Source organism: Bos indicus, chromosome 11 (genome assembly GCF_029378745.1).
Source record: "Bos indicus isolate NIAB-ARS_2022 breed Sahiwal x Tharparkar chromosome 11, NIAB-ARS_B.indTharparkar_mat_pri_1.0, whole genome shotgun sequence".
Classification (NCBI taxonomy): Eukaryota; Metazoa; Chordata; class Mammalia; order Artiodactyla; family Bovidae; genus Bos; species Bos indicus.
Window position 1 is genome coordinate 36,555,466 of NC_091770.1, and position 21,452 is coordinate 36,576,917.

Consider the following 21,452-nt stretch of genomic DNA (forward strand, 5'->3'; position numbering starts at 1 on the left):
ATGTGTGCTGTTGATTTTTGGTAAATATACTTCATTACATTGACTTTCACTCTTGTATTCCTTGAATGAAGCTCTGGTTGGTCATATTGTGTTATTGTCTTGAGTCATTCCTAAATACTGCTTCCCAATGTTTTATTTGGAAATTTTTCATCTGTAACTTAAAAAGTAATATTATAGTTTCCTTTTTTTGGTGTAGGGTGGTTACCGTATCAGGTTTTGGTGTTAAAAATTTTGCTGACTCATGAAATGTATTACGTTTCCCTTTTCATTCATTCTAAGATAATTTAAATAATGCTGAATTACTGTTGTTAGGTTAGCTGAAATCACTCAGTCTTAGTTCCTTCTTAATAATAGGCCTTTCCAATCTATTGTAGTTGGTGTATTTGGGTTTGCCACTTGTTCCCAGATTCATTTATATCTTGCTAGAGAACTATCCAGTTGTTCTAGGATTTCAAGTTTGTGGTCATAGATTTTATAATTTTAAAAATCTTTTTTGTATCTGTGTTTATATCTCCTTCGAAAATTCCTAATCTTGTAAAGTTTTATTCTCTCCTCATTTTTCTTTGGGCTTCCCTGATAGCTCAGTTGGTAAAGAATCCACCTGCAATGCAGGAGACCCCGGTTCGATTACTAGGTTGAGAAGATCCCTTGGAGAAGGGAAAAGCTACCCACTCCAGTATTCTCACCTAGAGAATTCCATGGAATGTGTAGTCCATGGGTCACAAAGAGTCCAACACGACTGAGTGACTTTCACTTTCATTTTTAATCAGTCTCAGAAGAAATTTCTCTATTTTGTTGGTATATCTTAAAAAACAGTTTTTGGACTTATTAATCACTTCTACTTTTTTGGTTTTCCATTTCCTTAATTTCAACCTTTATCTTTATTATTAATTCCCTCTTTTTTACTTCTTTGTTGCTTGGCCTCTAAGTCTTCAACATGAGTGGCAGTTGCCTTTAGTTTTAGTCTTTTTAGGTTAATGATGGTGATTAGGCATTTCTGTAACCCACTCCAGTACTCTTGCCTGGAAAATCCCATGGACGGAGGAGCCTGGTAGGCTACAGTCCACGGGGTCACAAAGAGTCGGACACGACTGAGTGACTTCACTTCACTCACTTCACTCACTTCCTACTTATCACTGGAGAAGGAAATGGCAACCCACTCCAGTGTGCTCGCCTGGAGAATCCCATGGACAGAGGAGCCTGGCAGGCCACGATCTATGGGAACAAAGAGAGTCAGCCACGACTGAAGTGACTAAAGCACGCACGCAGGCATTTCTGTGGCGCTAGTGGTAAAGAACCCGCCTGCCAATGCAGGAGACAAAAGAGATGCGGGTTTGATCCCTGGATCAGGAAGATCCCCTGGAGGAGGGTGTGGCAACCCACTCCAGTATTCTTGCCTGGAGAATCCCCATGGACAAAGAAGCCTGGCAGGCTTCTATAGGTTAGCAGAGTCATAGGGTTGCAGAGTTGGACACGACTGAAGCGACTTAGCACGCACCTAAACACATTGTGTTGTTCCATAGTTTTTGTTAAAAAGTGTTATTTTCATTGTTTTCTGGATAGTTTGTAATTTCATGTTTTATTTTCTCTGAGAAAATATCCAATGACATTCAGTTTATGTGTTTTTTTAAGTCTCCAGTGGTTATGTTTTTTAGTTGCCTTTTATTACATATGTCTGTTGTTATTTGCTGAAGATCTGAGAATGGGGCCTAAAAGATCTCTACTTTAAAAAATTGTTAAACCGTTCTTATGACATGATTTATTTTGGATAGATCAGTTAGAATGGGTGATCCAGTTAGGATGCCGTAGGCTGCAGGAGATAGAATATCTGATTAAAAGTAGTTTAATGAAGGGGCTGATTCTGCTTACTTTCCAAAAAGACTGGGGCAGGTAGTAGTTCCACAGCTGGTTCAGTGGCTCCATTATGTTAGGGTTCTGGGGTCAGTTTCTCTGGGACCCTGCAAACTTTCTATCTCTTCTGCCTTCCTGCAAGTCCTTGGCATCCTCACAGGACCAATTCAAAGCAGAAGGCATGTGAGGCTTTTTCATCACGTGATGCTCTCTTCTCAGAGAGAATATTCTTAAAAGACCCTGGCACATTTCCCTACAGGTCCCACTGGACAGAGCAAGGTCTCAGGCCTGTGCCCTGGCTGCAAGTGGTGTTAGGGAAGTATCTAGCATCTTTATCTAGCTTCCCTGGTGGCTCAGGTGGTAAAGAGTCTGCCTGCAGTGCAGGAGACCAGGGTTTGATCCCTGGGTTGAGAAGATTCCCTTGGAGAAGGAAATGGCAACCCACTCCAGTACTCTTGCCGAGAAAATCCCATGGATGGAGAAGCCTGGTGGGCTGCAGTCCATGGGGTCACTAAGAGTCGGAAACGACTGAGCGACTTCACTTTCACTTTAGCATTTTTAGCTTTCCTTCTAAAAAGTAGGATTTGGTATCAAGAAGGAAGAGACAGCTTCCCTGGTGGTTCAGTGGTAAAGAATCCATCTGCCAATGCAGGAGACATGGGTTCAATCCCTAATCTGGAAATTTCTACATGCCTTTGAGCACCTGAGCCTGTGCGCCACAATTACTGAGCCTGTGCTCTAGAGCCCATGAGCCACAACTACCGAAGCGCGTGTACCTAGAGCCTGTGCTCTGCAACGAGAGAAGCCACTGCAGTGAGAACCCCTGCACTGCAATGAAGAGTAGCCTCTGCTCACCGCAACTAGAAAAAGCCGAGCATCAGTGAAGACCCAATACAGCCAATAAATAAATAAATATTATCTTTTTAAAGAGGAAGACAGGAATGGCTGTTAGGGAGACACCTAACAATGCTGGCTGTAAGAAAGACCTGAAAAGATTTCATATCTCTATGTCTGTCTATCTATCTATGTAGGTAGCTAGTTATCTCTTTATCTGTGAATGTGTTGATTATATTATTCCATTCTTTGACAACTAAATCCATTTAATTGTGAAAAATTTGTATTTTTTTTTTTTCGTACCATGGGACTTGTGGGATTTTAGTTTCCTGAACAGGGATCAAACCCAGGCCCTTGACAGTAAAAGTGTGGAGTCTTAATCACTGGATTGACAAGGAATTCCCATGAAAGAAGTGTATCAAATTCTTTCTGTATAACTATTTTCATCATTATCAGTGCAATTTAATTTTCTTCATATTTTTTGCTGTTGTGTTTGATACATACAGACTTATAACTTGTGTCATCTTCATAAACAGTGTCTTTTTCATTATGTATTGCTTGTCTTTATACATTTTAATGCTTTTAATTTCTACCTTGCTACCCCTTCTTTCTTTTAAATTTACATTTCTTTCGTACTTCTATGCTTACCTTTGTATTTTTATCCTTTCTTGATCATTTTAAGGGTGCTTTTTATAAACAACATAGAGCTATGTTTAGTTGTTTAACACACTTTGAAAATTTTTCTCTTTGAGTGGTAGAATTCAGTGCTTCAAATTTAGTGTAATTGGTTATACACTAACTTGGTTTCTTTATATTTAGTGTAATAGTCAGAGAAGGCAGTGGCCACCCACTCCAGTACTCTTGCCTGGAAAATCCCATGGACGGAGGAGCCTGGTGGGCTGCAGTCCGTGGGGTCGCTAAGAGTCAGACACAACTGAGCGACTTCACTTTCACTTTTCACTCTCATGCATTGGAGAAGGAAATGGCAACCCACTCCTGTGCTCTTGCCTGGAGAATTCCAGGGACAGGGGAGCCTGGGCTGCCATCTATAGGGTCGCACAGAGTCGGACACGACTGAAGCGACTTAGCAGCAGCAGCAGTGTAATAGTAGTTTGTAGCGATTTTATTCTTCTGTATTACTTTACTATCATTACTTTTAATCATCAATATGCTTGTGTGTTTTTGTTTTTTTTTTTATAGTGAACTGTAACACATACAAGGGGCTTCCCAGGTAGCTCAGTTGGTAAAGAATCTGCCTGCAATGCAGGAGACCTGGGTTTGATCCCTGGGTTAGGAAGACCCCTTGGAGGAGGGCATGGCAACCCACTCCAGTATCCTTGCCTGGAGAAAACCCATCACAGAGGAGCCTGGGGGCTACTGTCCATGGGTTGCAAAAAAGGTGGACACAGCTGAGTGACTTTCACCTATAACACATACATAGAAAAATGCATAATATATAAATGTATGGGTTGAAAGATCTTCACGACCCAGATAATCATGATGGTGTGATCACTGACCTAGAGCCGGACATTCTGGAATGTGAAGTCAAGTGGGCCTTAGAAAGCATCACTATGAACAAAGCTAGTGGAGGTGATAGAATTCCAGTTGAGCTATTCCAAATCCTGAAAGATGATGCTATGAAAGTGCTGCACTCAATATGCCAGCAAATTTGGAAAACTCAGCAGTGGCCACAGGACTGGAAAAGGTCAGTTTTCATTCCAATACCAAAGAAAGGCAAGGCCAAGGAATGCTCAAACTACCGCACAATTGCACTCATCTCACACGCTAGTAAAGTAATGCTCAAAATTCTCCAAGCCAGGCTTCAGCAATATGTGAACCGTGAACTTCCTAATGTTCAAGCTGGTTTTAGAAAAGGCAGAGGAACCAGAGATCAAATTGCCAACATCTGCTGGATCATGGAAAAAGCAAGAGAGTTCCAGAAAAACATCTATTTCTGCTTTATTGACTATGCAAAGCCTTTGACTGTGTGGATCACAATAAACTGGAAAATTCTGAAAGAGATGGGAATACCAGACCACCTGATCTGCCTCTTGAGAAATCTGTATGCAGGTCAGGAAGCAGCAGTTAGAACTGGACATGGAACAACAGACTGGTTCCAGATAGGAAAAGGAGTATGTCAAGGCTGTATATTGTCACTCTGCTTATTTAACTTATATGCAGAGTACATCATGAGAAACTCTGGGCTGGAAGAAGCACAAGCTGGAATCAAGATTGCCGGGAGAAATATCAATAACCTCAGATATGCAGATGACACCACCCTTATGGCAGAAAGTGAAGAGGAACTAAAAATCCTCTTGATGAAAGTGAAAATGGAGAGTGAAACAGTTGGCTTAAAGCTCAACATTCAGAAAACGAAGATCATGGCATCCAGTCCCATCACTTCATGGGAAATAGATGGGGAAATAGTGGAAACAGTCAGACTTTATTTTTCTGGGCTTCAAAATCACTGCAGATGGTGACTTCAGCCATGAAATTAAAAGACACTCCTTGGAAGGAAAGTTATGACCAACCTAGATAGCATATTCAAAAGCAGAGACATTACTTTGCCAACAAAAGTCCGTCTAGTCAAGGCTATGGTTTTTCCTGTGGTCATGTATGGATGTGAGAGTTGGACTGTGAAGAAGGCTGAGCGCTGAAGAATTGATGCTTTTGAACTGTGGTGTTGGAGAAGACTCTTGAGAGTTCCGTGAACTGCAAGGAGATCCAACCAGTCCATTCTGAAGGAGATCAGCCCTGGGATTTCTTTGGAAGGAATGATGCTAAAGCTGAAACTCCAGTAATTTGGCCACCTCATGCGAAGAGTTGACTCATTGGAAAAGACTCTGATGCTGGGAGGGATTGTGGGCAGGAGGAGAAGGGGACGACAGAGGATGAGATGGCTGGATGGCATCACTGACTCGATGGACGAGAGTCTGGGTGAACTCTGGGAATTGGTGATGGACAGGGAGGCCTGGCGTGCTGCGATTCATGGGGTCGCAAAGAGTCGGACATGACTGAGCGACTGAACTGAACTGAACTGAACTGAAATCTCTTTCTCCTGTAGTATCACCTTGGATCAAGTGTCCGTGGGTCATATGCATGGGTCTGTTTCAGGATTCTCTATTCAGTTTCATTGGCCTATTTATCTATCTTTGCATCACTGCCTTGCCATATTAGTTTTTGTAGCTTTCTCCTAAGTCCTGGCATCTGGTGGACAAGTTATTCTAACTCACGCTTCATCAACTTTGTGTTGGCTATTTCAGTGCCTTTCATTACCATGTAAGTTTTAGATCAAGTTCCACAAAATAACTTGTTGACTGGGATTGCACTGAATTTTAGATAAATTTAGTTAAAATTTATGTCATAAATATGATAAATCTCTCATTTATTTTTTCTTTAATTCTCTCAATAGTATATGATAATTTTCTGCATAAAGGTCTTACATATTTCCTCCTGAGGTATTTGGTAGTTTTGATTCTATTATAAATGTGACCTTTTAAAGCATTTTTTATGTTTGTTGCTAATATATAGAAATACAATTGAGTTTTGTGTATTACCTTATTTTCAGAGACTTTTCTAGACCTACTTGTTGACTGCAATAATTTACATGAAGATTCTTTTGAATTTTGTACATTTATCATCTGAGGATAATGAGAGTTTTATTTTTTACTTTCCTATTCTTTCACATTTTATTTCTTTTTTTGCTCTCTAAACTGATTAGGGCTTTAAGTACAATATTGAGCAGAAGCAGGAGTGATTACTGGCATCTATGTCTTGTTTCTGATATCACACTTTCAACATTTTACTTGTAAACAGTACACTTGATATAAGTTTTTTTGTAGGTACTACTTTTGTTGTTTAGTTGCTCAGTCATGTCTGACTCTTGCAACCCCATAAACTACGTATATTTAAATATTAGTATACTGGAGCTTACCTGGTGGCTCAGAGTGTAAAGAATCTGCCTGCAATGCAGGAGTCCCAGTTTCCATCCCGGGGTCGGAAAGATCCCCCGGAAAAGGAAATGGCTACCCACTCCAATATTCTTGCCTGGAGAATTTCATGGACAGAGGTGCCTGGCAGGCTACAGTCCCTGGGGTTGCAAAGAGTCAGACATGACTGAGCAACTAAACTTATATATATATATATATATGCACACACACACACACACACACACACACATATATATATTCTCTGGTAGATATATTTATAAATATATTGACAAAAATATAAACTGATATATATATAAATTGACAGAATACTATATATACACAAATGTATAGTATTTTTAGTACATGTTGTCAATATTTGACATGTGCGAATTTAGACTTGTAGTCTCCTGGTGACTTAAGCCTTTTATCATTGTAAAGTGTTTCTATCTTTAATCATGTTTTTGCCTTAAAGTTACTTTGTGTGTGTGTGTGTTTGCCTGATATTAATAGAGTTATATGGGTTTAATTTCTAAATGTATTCACAAAGAATTTTTCCCATTGTTTTATTTTCAATGTTTCTTTCTCATTATGTTTTATATGTGTCCATTGTAAACAGCATATTGTTGAGTTTTGTTTCTTTATGTAGTCATATAGCCTTTGTTTTTAAATTAGGCTATTTAGTCCATTTAAGTTTAATGGAATTACTGACATATTTAGAATTAAATTTGTATCTTACTATGTCCTTTCCACTTGCTTTATCAGTTCTGTGTTGTTTCCTCTTCCTAGCCTTCATTTGAATTGACTGTTTTTTAATATTCTACTTTTTTTCCTCTATTAGTTTAGAAGTTGTATATTCTATTTCTTTTACTAGTTCTTTCCCTGGAGATACAACATACAAGTATAACTTGTCAAAATTTGTTATTAATTTGTATCTTTATTCTCTTTTCCAACCGTGCTAGATCTATAGAAGCTTTTACATCCATTTAGCTTCCTGTTTATTGGCATGCTCTTGTGGTATATTTTAATTTTATATTTTAGATCTCATAAGACATTATTTTTAAAAGTCAGTATTTGGGGGATTTTTCCATATATTTGCCATTTTTATTGCTCCTTTCCCTCCTAAATTCTCTGGGCATCTGTGTAGGAATATTTCCATTCCAGCAAAAGAATGTTCTTTAGTATTTTCTTTAATTTAGGCCTGCTGGTGATTCAAAACTGTTTTAGATTTTTTTTGTCTCCATGTTTTTTTATTTTACCTTCATTCTTGAAAAATATCTTTGCTGTGAGTAGAATTCTAACTTGCCATTTATTTTTTCAGTTCCTTGTGGATGCCGTGACAGTGTTTTGGCATCCATTGCTTTATTTTGAGATTGGCTGTTGGTTTTACACTTTCTTTCTTTTTTTACACTTTGTTTCAAGTTACGTAGCTGCATTTAAAACAGCAACAAGAGTAAACTTGCCAGTATATGATTTGCAATAATAAATATAACATTAAGCCTGTCAATTGCTTTAAGTGATTTTCTCCAGTAATATTTAGTTCTCTGTGTACAGATGCAGAGAAGGCAGGAGGTAGGGTTCATTCCAGGTCTGGTTGTTGCTAGCTACAAAGACCAGAAATGAGAGAGCCAAGACTTAAGGGTATTTACAGGGTATGAATAGAATGATGTATCCCGGAATCTGGTTCGGACAAGAAGAGAAATGGACTGGGAGGAAACTGATGGGCAGTGAAAAATGATTGCCTTATTCAACGTTAGATCTAAGCTGTCAGTACTGTTAAGTTGTGCAGAGCAATCCTAGAATCACTGGAGTCAAGACATAAAGGAAGGGGTGGAATTGCCACCGTCATGCTCAGTAGCTAAGTTATGTCCAACTCTTTGAGACTCTGTGGACTGTAGCCCGCAAGGCTCCTCTGTCCATGGGATTTTCAAGGCAAGAATACTGGAGTGGCTTGCTATTTCCTACTCCAGGGGATCTTTCCCATCCAGGGATCAAATCCATGTCTCCTGCATTGGCAGGCAGATTCTTTACCACTGTGCCACCTGGGACGCTCTCAAGGATGGAATGGGGGATGGGAAACATCCCTGACATTGCCTGACCCACTGTGAGTGACGGTCTAGTGTAGATGGGCCTTCATTGACATTTTCTTTGTGTCCAGTGGTCCCGTAACTGGATTTCATCTGAGCATTGCTAAGTGGAAATCCCTCCAGCTGTTTAAAAGATTATTGAACTTTTGCACGTTTTCTGTTGTCATGATTTTCTTTCTTTCTTTTGTTTTTACTCCTTTTTCTTATGGGATGTTCAGATATATACAGGACAATGAACCAACCCCGTGTGTCTGTTACCGAGTTTCAATAACAATATCTGACATTCTTATTTCACATATTCCTCCAACTTTTCTTTTGTTATTGTTAGAGTTTTTGATGCAGATTTCCTGCATCATGTTACTTACTTGTAAGTTACATTGAACCATATAAAATAGCCAATGTTGGACAAAATTTGGAACTACAAAACTTAAATTTCATGTTGTTCAATCTAACACTTTACTGTTTTTCTCTAAAAGAAACTCCATATACCTATCAAACTATTTTTCTAACCCCCAGAGAAGATCTACCTCCAAATGTCCAAGTGCATCTTATAACCTATCAGTTATACTTTTCCCCAGAAGCTTGTCTTCCTCTCTTCCTAAACAGCAGTCATTCTGGTGTTTAGTGCCTTGCCCATTTCATAGAGTGGGTTTCTCTTTTCCTCAGTCATGTGTTTTCATTCCTTTAGTCCCTTATTTTAGTGATTTAGTCCCTTATTTTGTTGAAACCTAATTCTCCTATGCTTCCCCCCAAAAGGTTCCTGAGAGACAAAAAGTTTTTGTCCTTGCCTGCCTTCATCTGCCCTCATACTCGGTTGTTGGAGTTATAAAATCTTATGCCCCAAATCATCTTCCATTCAGAACTATGAAGGCATAGTTCCGTGACTTCTTGTGTTGAGAGATTTGATGTCATTTTCATACAAAGGTTTGGGAGCCATACCTGTTTGTTCCTATCAGAAAACTTTTTAGATGTTCAATTTCTTCCTCTTTTTCTGCATTTTCACAGTCATCTACCTTCATGAATGTTTTAATTCCACTTTAGATGTTGGACTCTTAGAGAAGAATTGTCTTCCTTTGACAATTTCTTTCTCCCTCACTGTTTAAAATTTTCTTTTTTTTTTTTGGCTTCACTGAGTCTTCATTGTGGCATGCAGGCTTTCTTTAGTTGTGGACTTCATTTGTTGCAGTATGCAGGCTTAACTGCCCCACAGCATGTGGGATCTTAGTTCCCTGACCAGGGATTGAACCCAAGTCCCCTGCATTAGAAGGCGTATTTTTAACCACTTGACCTCCAGGGAAGTTCCTCTCTCTCACTTCATGGTTCTCGTCTTTTGAGATTTCTACGTGGCCCTAATCCTCTAATTTTTGACTTTTCTCACCTAGTCTCCAAATTTCATTTTCTGGGAAATTGTCTCAACTTCATCTTCCAAACTTCCATTAATTTTGTTTGTTTCTGCTGCAATATTTTGGTTGTTCTACTTCAGAGCGCCTTGTTCTTGGGTTTGTTTTTTTTTTTCATATTTCTCTGAGGAAAATGTGATTTTGCAGTTTTCTTCTGCTTTTTGCTTTGTTTTTGTTTCCTCTAAGTTTCTCTTTTTTTCCTTTCACCCCTCCTTGTCTTTTTTTTTTCTGATTGTTTTGCTTCTCTCTTTCATATCCAGCCTTCCCCTACAATTATATTTCAGTGACTTTCTCATAAATATGAACAGACAGCCAAGAATAAACAGGTTTTTAAGGAAATTTTCAAACATGTAATTGCAGACTTGTTGACTTGAGGAATGGTGGTGACTGATGGAGAGCTGGCTTTTTGTTGGGGAGCTCCAAATGCTAAATCTTTAGGTCTTGTCTTCTGCAGTCCTTGTCATTGTTGTTTAATCTCTAAGTCATGACTGGCTGTCAACCGCCCCATGAACTGCAGCACGCCAGGCTTCCCAGTCCTTCACTGTCTCTCGGAGATTGCTCAAACTCATGTCTGTTGAGTCAGTGATGCCACCCAACCATCTCATCCTCTGTCACTCGCTTCTTCTCTTGCCCTCAATCTTTCCCAGCATCAGGGTCTTTTCCAGTGAGTCAGCTCTTTACATGTGGTAGCCAAAGTATTAGAGCTTCAGCTTGAGCATCAGTCTTTACAGTGAATATTTAGGACTAATTTCCTTTAGGATTGACCTGTTTGATCTCCTTGCAGTTCACGGGACTCTCAAGAGCCTTCTCCAGCACTACAGTTTGAAAGCATCAGTTCTTTGGTGCTGAGCCTTTATGGTCCAACTCTCATATCCATACATGACTACTGGAAAAATCAATAGCTTTGACTATATGGACTTTTGTTGGCAAAGCGATGTCTCTGCTTTTTAATACACTAAGTTAGTCATCGCTTTTCTTCCAAGGAACAAATGTTTTTTAACTTGATGGCTGCAGTCACCATCTGCTGTGATTTTGGAGCCCAAGAAAAGAAAATATGTCATGGTTTCCACTCTTCCACCACTCTTACATTTTCCATAAAGTAATGGAACCAGATGCCATGATGTTAGTGTTTTTGAATGTAAAATATTAAGCTAGCCTATTCACTCTCCTCTTTCACCTTCATCAAAAGGCTCTTTAGTTCCTCTTCACTTTCTGCCATTAAAGTGGTATCATCTGCATAGCTAAGGTTGTTGATATTTCTCCCAGAAATCTTGATTCCAGCTTGTGAGTCATCCAGCCCAGCATTTCACATGATGTACCCTGTATATAAGTTAAATAAGCAGGATGACAATATATAGCCTTGATGTACTCCTTTCCCAATTTTGAACCAGTCTGTTGTTCCCTGTCTGGTTCTAACTGTTGCCTCTTGATCTGCATACAGGTTTCTTAGGCAGGTAAGGAGTTCTGGTATTCCCACCTCCTAAAGAATTTTGCAGTTTGTTATGATCCACACAGTCAAAGGCTTTAATGTAGTCAATAAAGCAGAAGTAGATGTTTTTCTGGAATTCTTTCGCTTTTTCTATGATCCAGTGGATGTTGGCAATTTAATCTCTGATTCCTGCCTTTTCTAAATCCAGCTTATACATCTGGAAGTTCTTGATTCACCTACTGCTGAAGCCTAGCTTGAAGGATTCTGAGTATTGCCAGCATTTGAAATGAGTGCAATTGTGTGGTTGTTTGAACATTCTTTGGCTTTGCCCTTCTTTGGGATTGGAATGAAAACTGACCTTTTCCAGTTCTGTGGCCACTGCTGAGTTTTCCAAATTTGTTGGCATATTGAGTGAAGCACTTTGGTGCCTTGGTGCCTCCAAATCCCCAGTCTTCCATGGGTTCTATGAAGTAAGTCAACTTGTTTCTGATGGTTTTGCTTCCCAGGTGCCTCAGACAGTAAAGAATCTGACTGCAGTGCAGGAGACATTGGTTTGATTCCTGGGTTGGGAAAATTCTCTGGAGGAGGAAATGGCTACCCACTCCAGTATGCTTGCCTAGGAAATCCAATGGACGGAAGAGCCTGGTGGGCAACAGTCCATGGGGTCTCAGAGTCAGACACAACTGAGCAACTAACACACTGCAAACACTTGGGCTGTAGAAAACCCAAAGTTGGTAGAAAACCATACTGAAAATGGTTGTAACATACAGGAGTTCATTTTTCTCATAACAAGTATGGAGGTAGATGGTTACTGGCCTTGGTTCAATAGCTCAGTGATATGAAGGCTAGTGTCTCTGTGCTTCTCTTGGCCTTTCCCTGATGGTAAAAAAAATGAAAAAGTGCAGCTGAACATAATATCCATTATTAAGTCAGGAGGAAGGAAGGAAAGGATAAGGATTGTGTTGTTTCCTGAACTTCCCAAAACAGACTGGCTCATATGGTCCTATAGTTACTCCTTGCTGCAAAGAAGGCTAAGAAATTGGTTTGACATGTTGATGCTCTGAACAAATTGTTGTTCCAATTCGTCCAGGAAGAAGGGCAAGGGGATGGGTACTACGTAGTTAATGAATGATGTTGGTTACATATTTCATATTTTGGATGCTATCATTTGAATGGGGTTTCAGGTAAAAGGAAATGCCATGTTTAACTGCACTGTGAAGATTAAGTGAGAAAATCTGTATGAAGCGCTGAGCACAGCACATGGCACCTCATGAGTAATCAGCACACACTCATGAGATCACCCAGGGTATTCCATCTTTGCTCCCGCTGTCTTAGTGGCGGTTGGACTGCCAGGTGGAAGTGCCACTAGGCTCTCAGATATGTGGGTCATCCCTGCAGAGAAACTGGGCTGGAGAAACAAATTTGGTTGTCATCTGTATGTGGATAGTGTTTGCAGTCTTGTACATGGATGGGATTACCCAGGGAGAGCTTTTGTGATGATAAAGCAAGCAGGAAGCAGACACCAGAGAGTTTAAATCAGACTTAACAAACATAAATTGTGATGTTGGTACAAATAAAAATATTTATACTTTAAACAATGAATTTACTCCTCTAGCATCTACTATGTGCAATATACTTTTTAAGGTACTGAATGATCAAAAAATTAAAGTACAGTAAGTTACAGAAATGGGTGATAAAGTCAGACCAAATGTAGTACATTTATAGCTATATAAATATGAAATTATTTTTTCTAGTTATTAAAACATTTTTTAGAATGCTATGATAATAAGTCATGGAAATTAGAACTAAATTGTCTTTTAAAACATGGATATGTTTTCTTCCAAAGTTATTGAAATGTGAAATAAAACAAGGACCATCATTTAGAGGTTTATCCTGGCTCTGACTATAGCAACCATGTCCTGTTCTTGCTAACAGGCCAGAAACATCCAAGGACACACTGCAGATGTGTGTGTTTGTGTGTGTGTTTTTCTTCCTCTTCTGTGTTTCATTTTCTCTGAAAAAATGACTGATGGTTTTCTTTTGTAAATTGCACTATGATTCCAATTGTAGAGGTAAGTTCTGCCAACATTTTTTGATGTGTAGGAACTATTTCGAATTCATTGCTTTATTAAGCCCACTTTTTTTGGTTTTAAAATGAAACAAAAAATACTTTCTATTTCTTGGTAATCATTTAAAATTAATATATAGAGTTATGACACTGGGCATTAACCTTTGGCCGTATCTACACAAAATATATTTTTCTTAAAGACTATATAGTAATTTTGTCGAAACAAAACCCCCAGGAAACTAAAAACATTTGTATTTGGAGACAGTGAGCCAAATTCTAAAATTAAAATTCCATCTTGATTACTGCGTATTTTGAAAACCATATGTCATGTATCTCTACTCTGCACTTCAAAGGGTAATGGACTCGGGTATGTATACAACAGGATGATCAGTTGGTCACGTGGTCTGGAAAACTGGGTCATAATAGAAGGAATGCTTGACGGCATGGGGGTATTTAGACTGAAGAAAGTACTACTTGAGGGAATTGTGATTGTTTACTTCAAGTACTTGGAGGACTGATACAAGGCAAAGGATAGATGTTCTGTGTTGTTTCAGAAGGTAATATTTATTTATAGCAATGGGCGAATTTGCTTATTTCAATCACCCCAGCAGAGAATTTTCCTCTGAAGGCGTCAAACGTATCTAATGGAATTTTATCAGTAACTGGGAGGGATCTCTATCAGGCATTGGCATAATGTGGCCTTCTGGCCAGATCTGGTCTACTCTCTGTTTTATAAATAAAAGTTTATTGGGGGCACAGCCATGTCCATTTGTTCCGGTTTTGTCTGCTGTTGTTTTTGTGCTACAAAGGCAGCGATGAGTATTTGCAACAGAGACTGGATGGACAACAGGTGTTTACTATCAGGCCTTTAACAGAAAGTGTTTCAGACTCCTGGTATAGAGAAGAGTCAAGGGTGTTACAGAAGATCTAACTCATTGGATAGTAACGTAGTATGTGCTGTGAGTGTGTGTACTCAGTCACTCAGTCATGTCCAACTCTTCGCAACCCAGTGGACTGTAACTTGCCGGGCTCCTCTGGACTTTTCCTCCTCCTCCGTGGAATTTTCCAGGCAAGAATATTGGAGTGGATTGCCATTTCCTCTTCCAGGGGATCTTCCCAACCGAGGGCTCAAACCCAAGTCTCCTGCATTTCCTGCATCGGCAAGCAGATTCTTTACCACTGCACCACCTGGGAAGCATTAAGTTGGTACAGGTGGCCTCAAAGATCTGTCCAACTAAGATTCTATGGTTCAATACAGAGTTGATAACATATATATATATACTTTAAATGTGTTTAGTTTGAGTCAGAAGTAGAATAGATGTATTCGTTGATATAATTGTATTTATTTTTTCACAAATAGCATTTGTATGGAATGTCAAATAATAACAGCCTTTTGCTCTGACTATGAAATGCCATTGTTTTAAATTTCTAGCGGTTACAGAAGTGGATGGGAATGAAGCAATGGATTTCATGAATCATTAGATAGTGTCAGATTCAAAGTTATTTAATATTTGTAAAAATAACTTTTCTCTGACAGACCATTAGTGGCATGAATTTCTGTTAACAGACTTGCTAGTTTTTCCTAACTTTATCATCTGAGAATCTCAAAATGCTTTGCTAGTATTTTTATACTTTATTCATTTAAATCCTTTTACAAACTGATAGTGTTATTAAGATGGAGAAGGCGATGGCACCCCACTCCAGTACTCTTGCCTGGAAAATCCCATGGGCAGAGGAGTCTGGTAGGCTGCAGTCCATGGGGTCGATAAGAGTCGGACACAACTGAGCGACTTCACTTTCATGCATTGGAGAAGGCAATGGCAACCCACTTCAGTGTTCTTGCCTGAAGAATCCCAGGGACGGTGGGCTGCCAGCTATGGGGTCGCACACACGACTGAAGCAACTTAGCAGCAGCAGCAGCAGTGTTATTAAGAAAGTTCCATTAGATGTTCTATCTGTGTGTGTGTGTTTTTCATGACATGTTCTATGGAGATATGGAAGACAGACATTTTTCAGAAGAACAAAAATTCACTGAGAAGATGTAATTTTGGAAAAAAAATTTAATGTAACTTATTTGATATCAGTTACTCTGTTGGAAAACTAGAAACATGAAAAATATCTACAGTAGAGTGAGAGTTCTAATATCAGGTTTTAGACCTCAAATTCTAAGTCATTGCTTTTCTTCTGTAATATAACATCTTTATTAAAAGTACTTAGATGCATGACTTTTGCTTTAAAGTTTACACTTTATGTGAATTTAGTTCATCATATTTAATAAACGCACAATGCAACACATTTTTAAAAAATTAATGGACTTTACTTTTTAGAGCAGTTTTTGGTTTACAGAAAAATTGAACAGAAAGTAGAGAGAGTGCCTATATATCTCTCCGTAAGTCACTTCCTCTGTAATTAACATCTTGCATTACTGTGATACATTCGCTGCAGTTGATGGCCAGTGTTGATACATTTTTATTAACTAAAGCCTATGGTTTACATTCCCTGTAGAAGGAAATGACAACCCACTCCAGTACTCTTGCCTGGAGAATCCCATGGACAGAGAAGTCTGGCGGGCTACAGTCCATGGGGGTCACAAAGAGTCAGACACGACTGAGTGCCTTAGCACACAGACCATTAAAATACTGCTCCCTGCTGCCCTCCCCGACCACAGTGTGTGCTTTGCCCAATATTTTTAAACTGTTGATTCCTAAACATGAGTGCGTTTTAAATTTAAACTTGGTGATTCACTTTCTATTATAGTCTGTGAAGTATTTTTCAAATAAATACTGAGTCAAATAAGGACTCATGGATGAGAAAGTTTTGTTTGCCTCTGTAATTTGTAAGTAAACAATTGGACTGATTTTAAGTGAATCAAGTCAATTATAAAAATTAAGAAATTGAAATTAAATAAAGCTACTCCAAACCTGCTATTTAAAAACGAATATGGATAATATTTCAATGCCTAATAGAAGTATTTCTGTTTCTTTGGCTGGGGTGCTAACATCAAGCTCTTTGTGCTTTTAAAAAATACTTGAAAATCAGGAAATTGTAGAGCTGACCGGCTCATTGAAGGTCACCTAATAGTTTAACAGCAATAAGTTCAAATGGGGCAAGCATCTCATCCGGTCACGTACAAATGGCAGCCTGGGTGGGTGGTAGGGTTAGACTGCAGAACTGGGCCTCACAAACAGTCATACATTAGCCCTCTTACTGGATTAAACAGTTACAGTAGCCTATCATGATAATTTTTTCATTCAGTGAATGTTCAGTGTCTTTCCATCTCCCTGCTGAGAGTACAAAATGATTAAAGGTATTGTGAAAAGTCCAAACTGTCTGGGGGAAAGAGGGAAGCAGGTGAATTCAGCACAGGTTGGGAGATACAAGGGAGGAGCCTGGGACTGGAGAGCTGGGGTGCCCGGTGGAAGGTGCTCCCTCCTACCTTGAGGGGATGGGCCTGGGTTTGCCTCTCTGGCCTCATCAGCCACTCTCCCTGTTACTGGCCTTTCAGTCTCCTCCATACCATGCTTTTCTTCTCTTAGGACTCTCAGATGCTCTCCCCTCTGCCTTCCTTACCTCCAAGCCTCGCTGATTACCCCCCACTCACGCTGTTATCTGCTCTCCACTCTCACCCACCCTGTGCTCTGCTTCTTCACATCGCTTAGCACAGCTGTTAGGAATTACTTACTTGCTATCCCCTATCTTCGCCCCCAGAAAATGCTTTCAGCTGTAGTGCGAGTTTAAAGCAAGTGGCTCCAACAGGTGAGGGGGTTTGTTCTTAGATATAAAGGGGCTTGGAGGTCAGTGGATGTTGCATTCTGTGTGCTGGTCCTCAGTGTCAGGGCCTGGGTCTGTGGGGTTTTCTTATCTTTTTTCCTCATGGTTGTAAAAGGACTACTCCAACTTCCAGCACCGTGGCTGAAGGCTGGAGGGAGGGGATGGCCCTGGGTCAATTCCCTTTTATCTGGGAAGCAAACTTCACACCTCCCTGCCACCTCTGCCTGCCCCCACCAGCCTGCAGTGCATTTCCGTGTGTGCAACATGGGCCATCTCTAGCTGAAACCAGCTTCCCAGCCATGGTAACCAAGGTGAGTGTTCTTTTATGAGATGGTCAGTTTGGTGGGGCCACCTATTTAAAGTTCACAGAAAAGTTTACTATGCTCACAGGTCCTGGAGACAGAAGGCTAGGTAGGCATGCCTTGCACAGTCAAAGAGACAATGGCAGGGGAATCAGGAGGCAGCGAGGGGAAGGTTTAGGCCAGAGCCTTTGTTGGGGGTATCTGTAGGAAGGCAAGGCAGGGCAGGTGAAAAGTTTAGGGTTGGCTGTTGGAATCATTGTGGAGGGCTTTGGACTGTAGAGTTGTCCCTAGCTGCCTGGAATCTGGCCCTGGGACGTTTAAGTAAGTGCTTAGTTGCTCAGTCCTGTCCGACTCTCTGCAACCCCATAGACTGTAGCCCGCCAGGCTCCTCTGTCCATGGGATTTCCCAGGCAAGAATATTGTAGCGCGGTGCTATTTTCTACTCCAGGGAATCTTCCTGACCCAGGCATGGAACTCACATCTCTTGCATCTCCTTTGTGGCTAGGTGGGTTCTTTCCCACTAGCCACCTGGGAAGCCTGAGGGATATTTAAGAGAAAGGATTACTGCCTGTTGGGATGTGGGGCCCAATGGAGGGGGTAGGGCTCAGAGGGGTTAGTTTGCATTAAAGGCAAGCTCAGGGCTATCTCTAAGAATTGGCAAGCCTCCAGGAGGGGCAGCCTGTCTCCAGCCAGAAAGGTTTTATTAAGATGTCAAAAACCTCATAATATAGAGAAAATATACAGTGAGGGAGGGGGGTGGGTAATGGTGTGCGTTCACTGCTCAACAATGCCCACCACATCACAAGACTCCTGAAGGGAAGGGGTCTTCCTGTTCTCCCCGAATTCCCCAAGCCTAGCACAGGTCCTGGCACACAGAACAGACAGAATATGCATGTCAAAAAGAGAAAGTGGGATAAGGACATGCCAGGAGAAGGGAATACCAGGCACAAAGTCACTGAGCCTTTGTGTGTGTTTGGATACAAGTGACTGGAGCACAGGCAAATGTCAGGGACTATTGGAAACTGAGATTAGAAAGGAAGTTTGGGGTCAAACTGTGAAAATCCTGTATGTTGTGTTAGTTGGTCTTGTCTTCTTTCAGCACTGGGGAGTCATTGAAAAAGTTCAGTCAGGGAGCAGCACAGAATTTGGGGGTTAGGATATTAACTTGGTAGTGTAGGCTAAGAACTGGAGGTAGAGAGGCGGGAATCGGGGAGACTAATTAACAATATCATACCGTGGTTTGATAAAATAGAGGAATAATAATCTGGGGAGTTAGGGAAGTGTAGTTTTGAGGTCACCATGTAGAACAGATTCTCTAACTATGACTCTGGACTAGTAGTATCAGCATTACAGGGGGATTCTTTACCAGCTAAGCCACAAGGGAAGCCTGGAAACTTGTTAGAAATACAAAATTTTGGGCCGCCGCAGAATCAGAAGCCCTAGCCGCGGGGGGCGGGGGCTGGGGGGAGCTGTCAGTGAGTCTGGCAATCTGTGTTTTGACAAGACTACCATGTGACTCTGAAGTACTTGAAGCATAAGAACTACTAACTAGAGTAATAGGTTTGGGGGGTGCAATCGAGCAAGCTGATCCAAAGCAGCCTCTGTGCATATTAGAATCACCCAGGAGCTTTTTCAAAGGCGACTAGGTTAGGCCCTAGAGTAGACAACTAAATTGGAATCTCTAGGGGTAGGACCCAGGCATCAATTTCTTGATATTCCCAGGTACTTCCAAAGTGCAGTCAGGCTGAGAACCACTGATCTTGTTTAATCCTCAGTGGTGAGAAAATTCAGAGCTGGAAGGTGAGCTGCTCAAGGTCACAGCAAGTTCAGGTAAGAATCCATTTTTTAATCTTCTTTATGATGCTTTAAACATGATCCCAACTTTCAAATACTTTGCTTTAAGACAATGGCTTCTAAATCATCCATAATAACAAATATTACTGTCAGATTTTTAGAAGTAAGTAGTTTACAGCATTATTTGAAACTCAGTTCTCCTTTAATTAACAGTATTTCACATTTCAGAAAGTTATCCTTTTTGTAAAGATTTCATAAAAATAGTTATTTTCAACATCAACAAAAAAGACTATACATAAGATATGGGTGAATGGAGCTTTTCTGTTTGTGTGCACTAAGTAATATTTTTTTTTTCAACTCTAGGTGGAGCTCTTTGGTTTATACATACATACATTGTTTTATTTATAATTTTGAGACTCTTAAATAGGAACTGAGATTATTTTTAAAGTTTAAAAATTGGTAAGATGTTCTCAACATCGTTCTGCTGTCCTTTTCTGGTTTTAGAGTCATAGATATAAAAAACTGACTTTTGTTTCACTGCTTGACCAAAGAATCCAAATCCAGGCCTCAGAGTCATTTTCAAATGCATCTTAAGTCTGTATTGTTACCTCATAGTCCTTAACGAATGGGATCTGTTTCCTGTGGCTTTTGTTTTTGATAAGGCTCAGTGTTTAAACAATTTCTGTAAGATGGGAAGACAGGCTTCCTTTTCTGAATTGTCAGTAGAGAAAAACCTAGAGGATAACACAGCTGTTGCTATAGTAATTTCTTCAACTATTTTTACCCCACTGTGTACAAAGGAACGTCTAACTGCTATCTTCCTGTAACACAAATGAAACGTTTTGCTGCCACTTCTTTGCTCTTTTCTCTCTGCTATCTTAATATTCCCCCTTCTCCTGGGAGTGCAGTTGAAGCAGAATCCCCTGAATATGCAACATGTGACTTTTAGGTGATGTGAGTCAGTGGTTGTGATTCCTGGACCAGCAGCATCACCACAGGCATCACCTGGAAGCTGGTTAGAAATGGAGATTCTGGGGTCCCATCCCAGACCTACTAAATGAGAAACCCTGGCAGTGGGGTCCGGCAAGTGCTGAACCATGGGTACAGACTATTTCGAAAGGACAGAAAGCCTATATTCTCGGGAGCCTACATAAAAAACTCCAGTGCAATCAGCTCTGCCCACTTGGGGCTTGTTCAAGGCTTTTAAAATCACCTAGGGTTTCTGTTAAAAAACAGGAATTCTCATTCAGTAAGTTTGAGATAGAGCCTGATACTCTGCATTTCTAATCCACGCTCCCAAGTGAGATGGATTCTGTTTATCCATGGAGCACATTTTGAGTATGGAGGGTATCAACCATACTCATACACACATATGAAAGTTACTTATTATTTCTGAGTGTGTTTTTGGTTTAATATATCTAAAATCAATGAATATTTTCAGTCACAGTGGGAAGAGAGAATTTCTGGAATACAGTGCTCGCTTGTCTAGTTTAAAGTGACTCACCCTTATTAAATGCGACAAGAGGGTATTGTTTGCCAGGTTCTGTCTCCGAGACCCTCTATTATAGCAGCAGCAGGAACACTTGAGGATTGAGTTATTTTTTTAGCTGAGAAATTTATTCATGGCATGATGAAGCTAGAAAGACTAGAAGTTTGTTTTAGACAAAGTTTCAGACAAAAAGAAGTGGTTCACAAATGTTTGGAATCATTCACTGAGTGCTTCATATTTATTTAGCACCCCTCCCGTGCGAAGCATTGTGCTAGGCATGTCGGGAAATTAAACATTCTTGGCATTGAGATTATAATCTATCTGAGGAAATAAAACCGTTCCCTATGAAATTTAATTACCTATACAGAGAGCATTCTGTTAAATGGTAGAGAAGTGTGGTAGACCCTCAAGAGATCAAAGGAGGTTAAAATTATGGAGTCTGATTTGGACTTTGGGGTGAGTAGAATTTGGATATTCAGAGCAGAGTGAAGAAGTGGAGGG

General features: G+C 40.1%; 1 protein-coding gene across 8 annotated transcripts in view; it reads left to right on the forward strand.

The window, feature by feature from the left end:
* The window catches only part of ACYP2 (acylphosphatase 2), a 179,633-nt gene that overhangs the window by 22,910 nt on the left and 135,271 nt on the right, over nucleotides 1-21,452 (forward strand). For 2 of the 8 annotated variants that reach the window (XM_070798661.1, XM_070798663.1), the window contains exon 4: nucleotides 19,444-19,498. The exons of 3 other annotated variants lie outside the window; for them this stretch is intronic. In XM_070798661.1, coding sequence (XP_070654762.1) covers nucleotides 19,444-19,498 — 55 coding nt within the window. Of the gene's footprint in view, nucleotides 1-17,499; nucleotides 17,678-19,390; nucleotides 19,499-21,452 lie in introns of those variants that run through there. 3 more of the 8 variants (XM_070798659.1, XM_070798660.1, XM_070798664.1) reach the window with 3 other exon arrangements.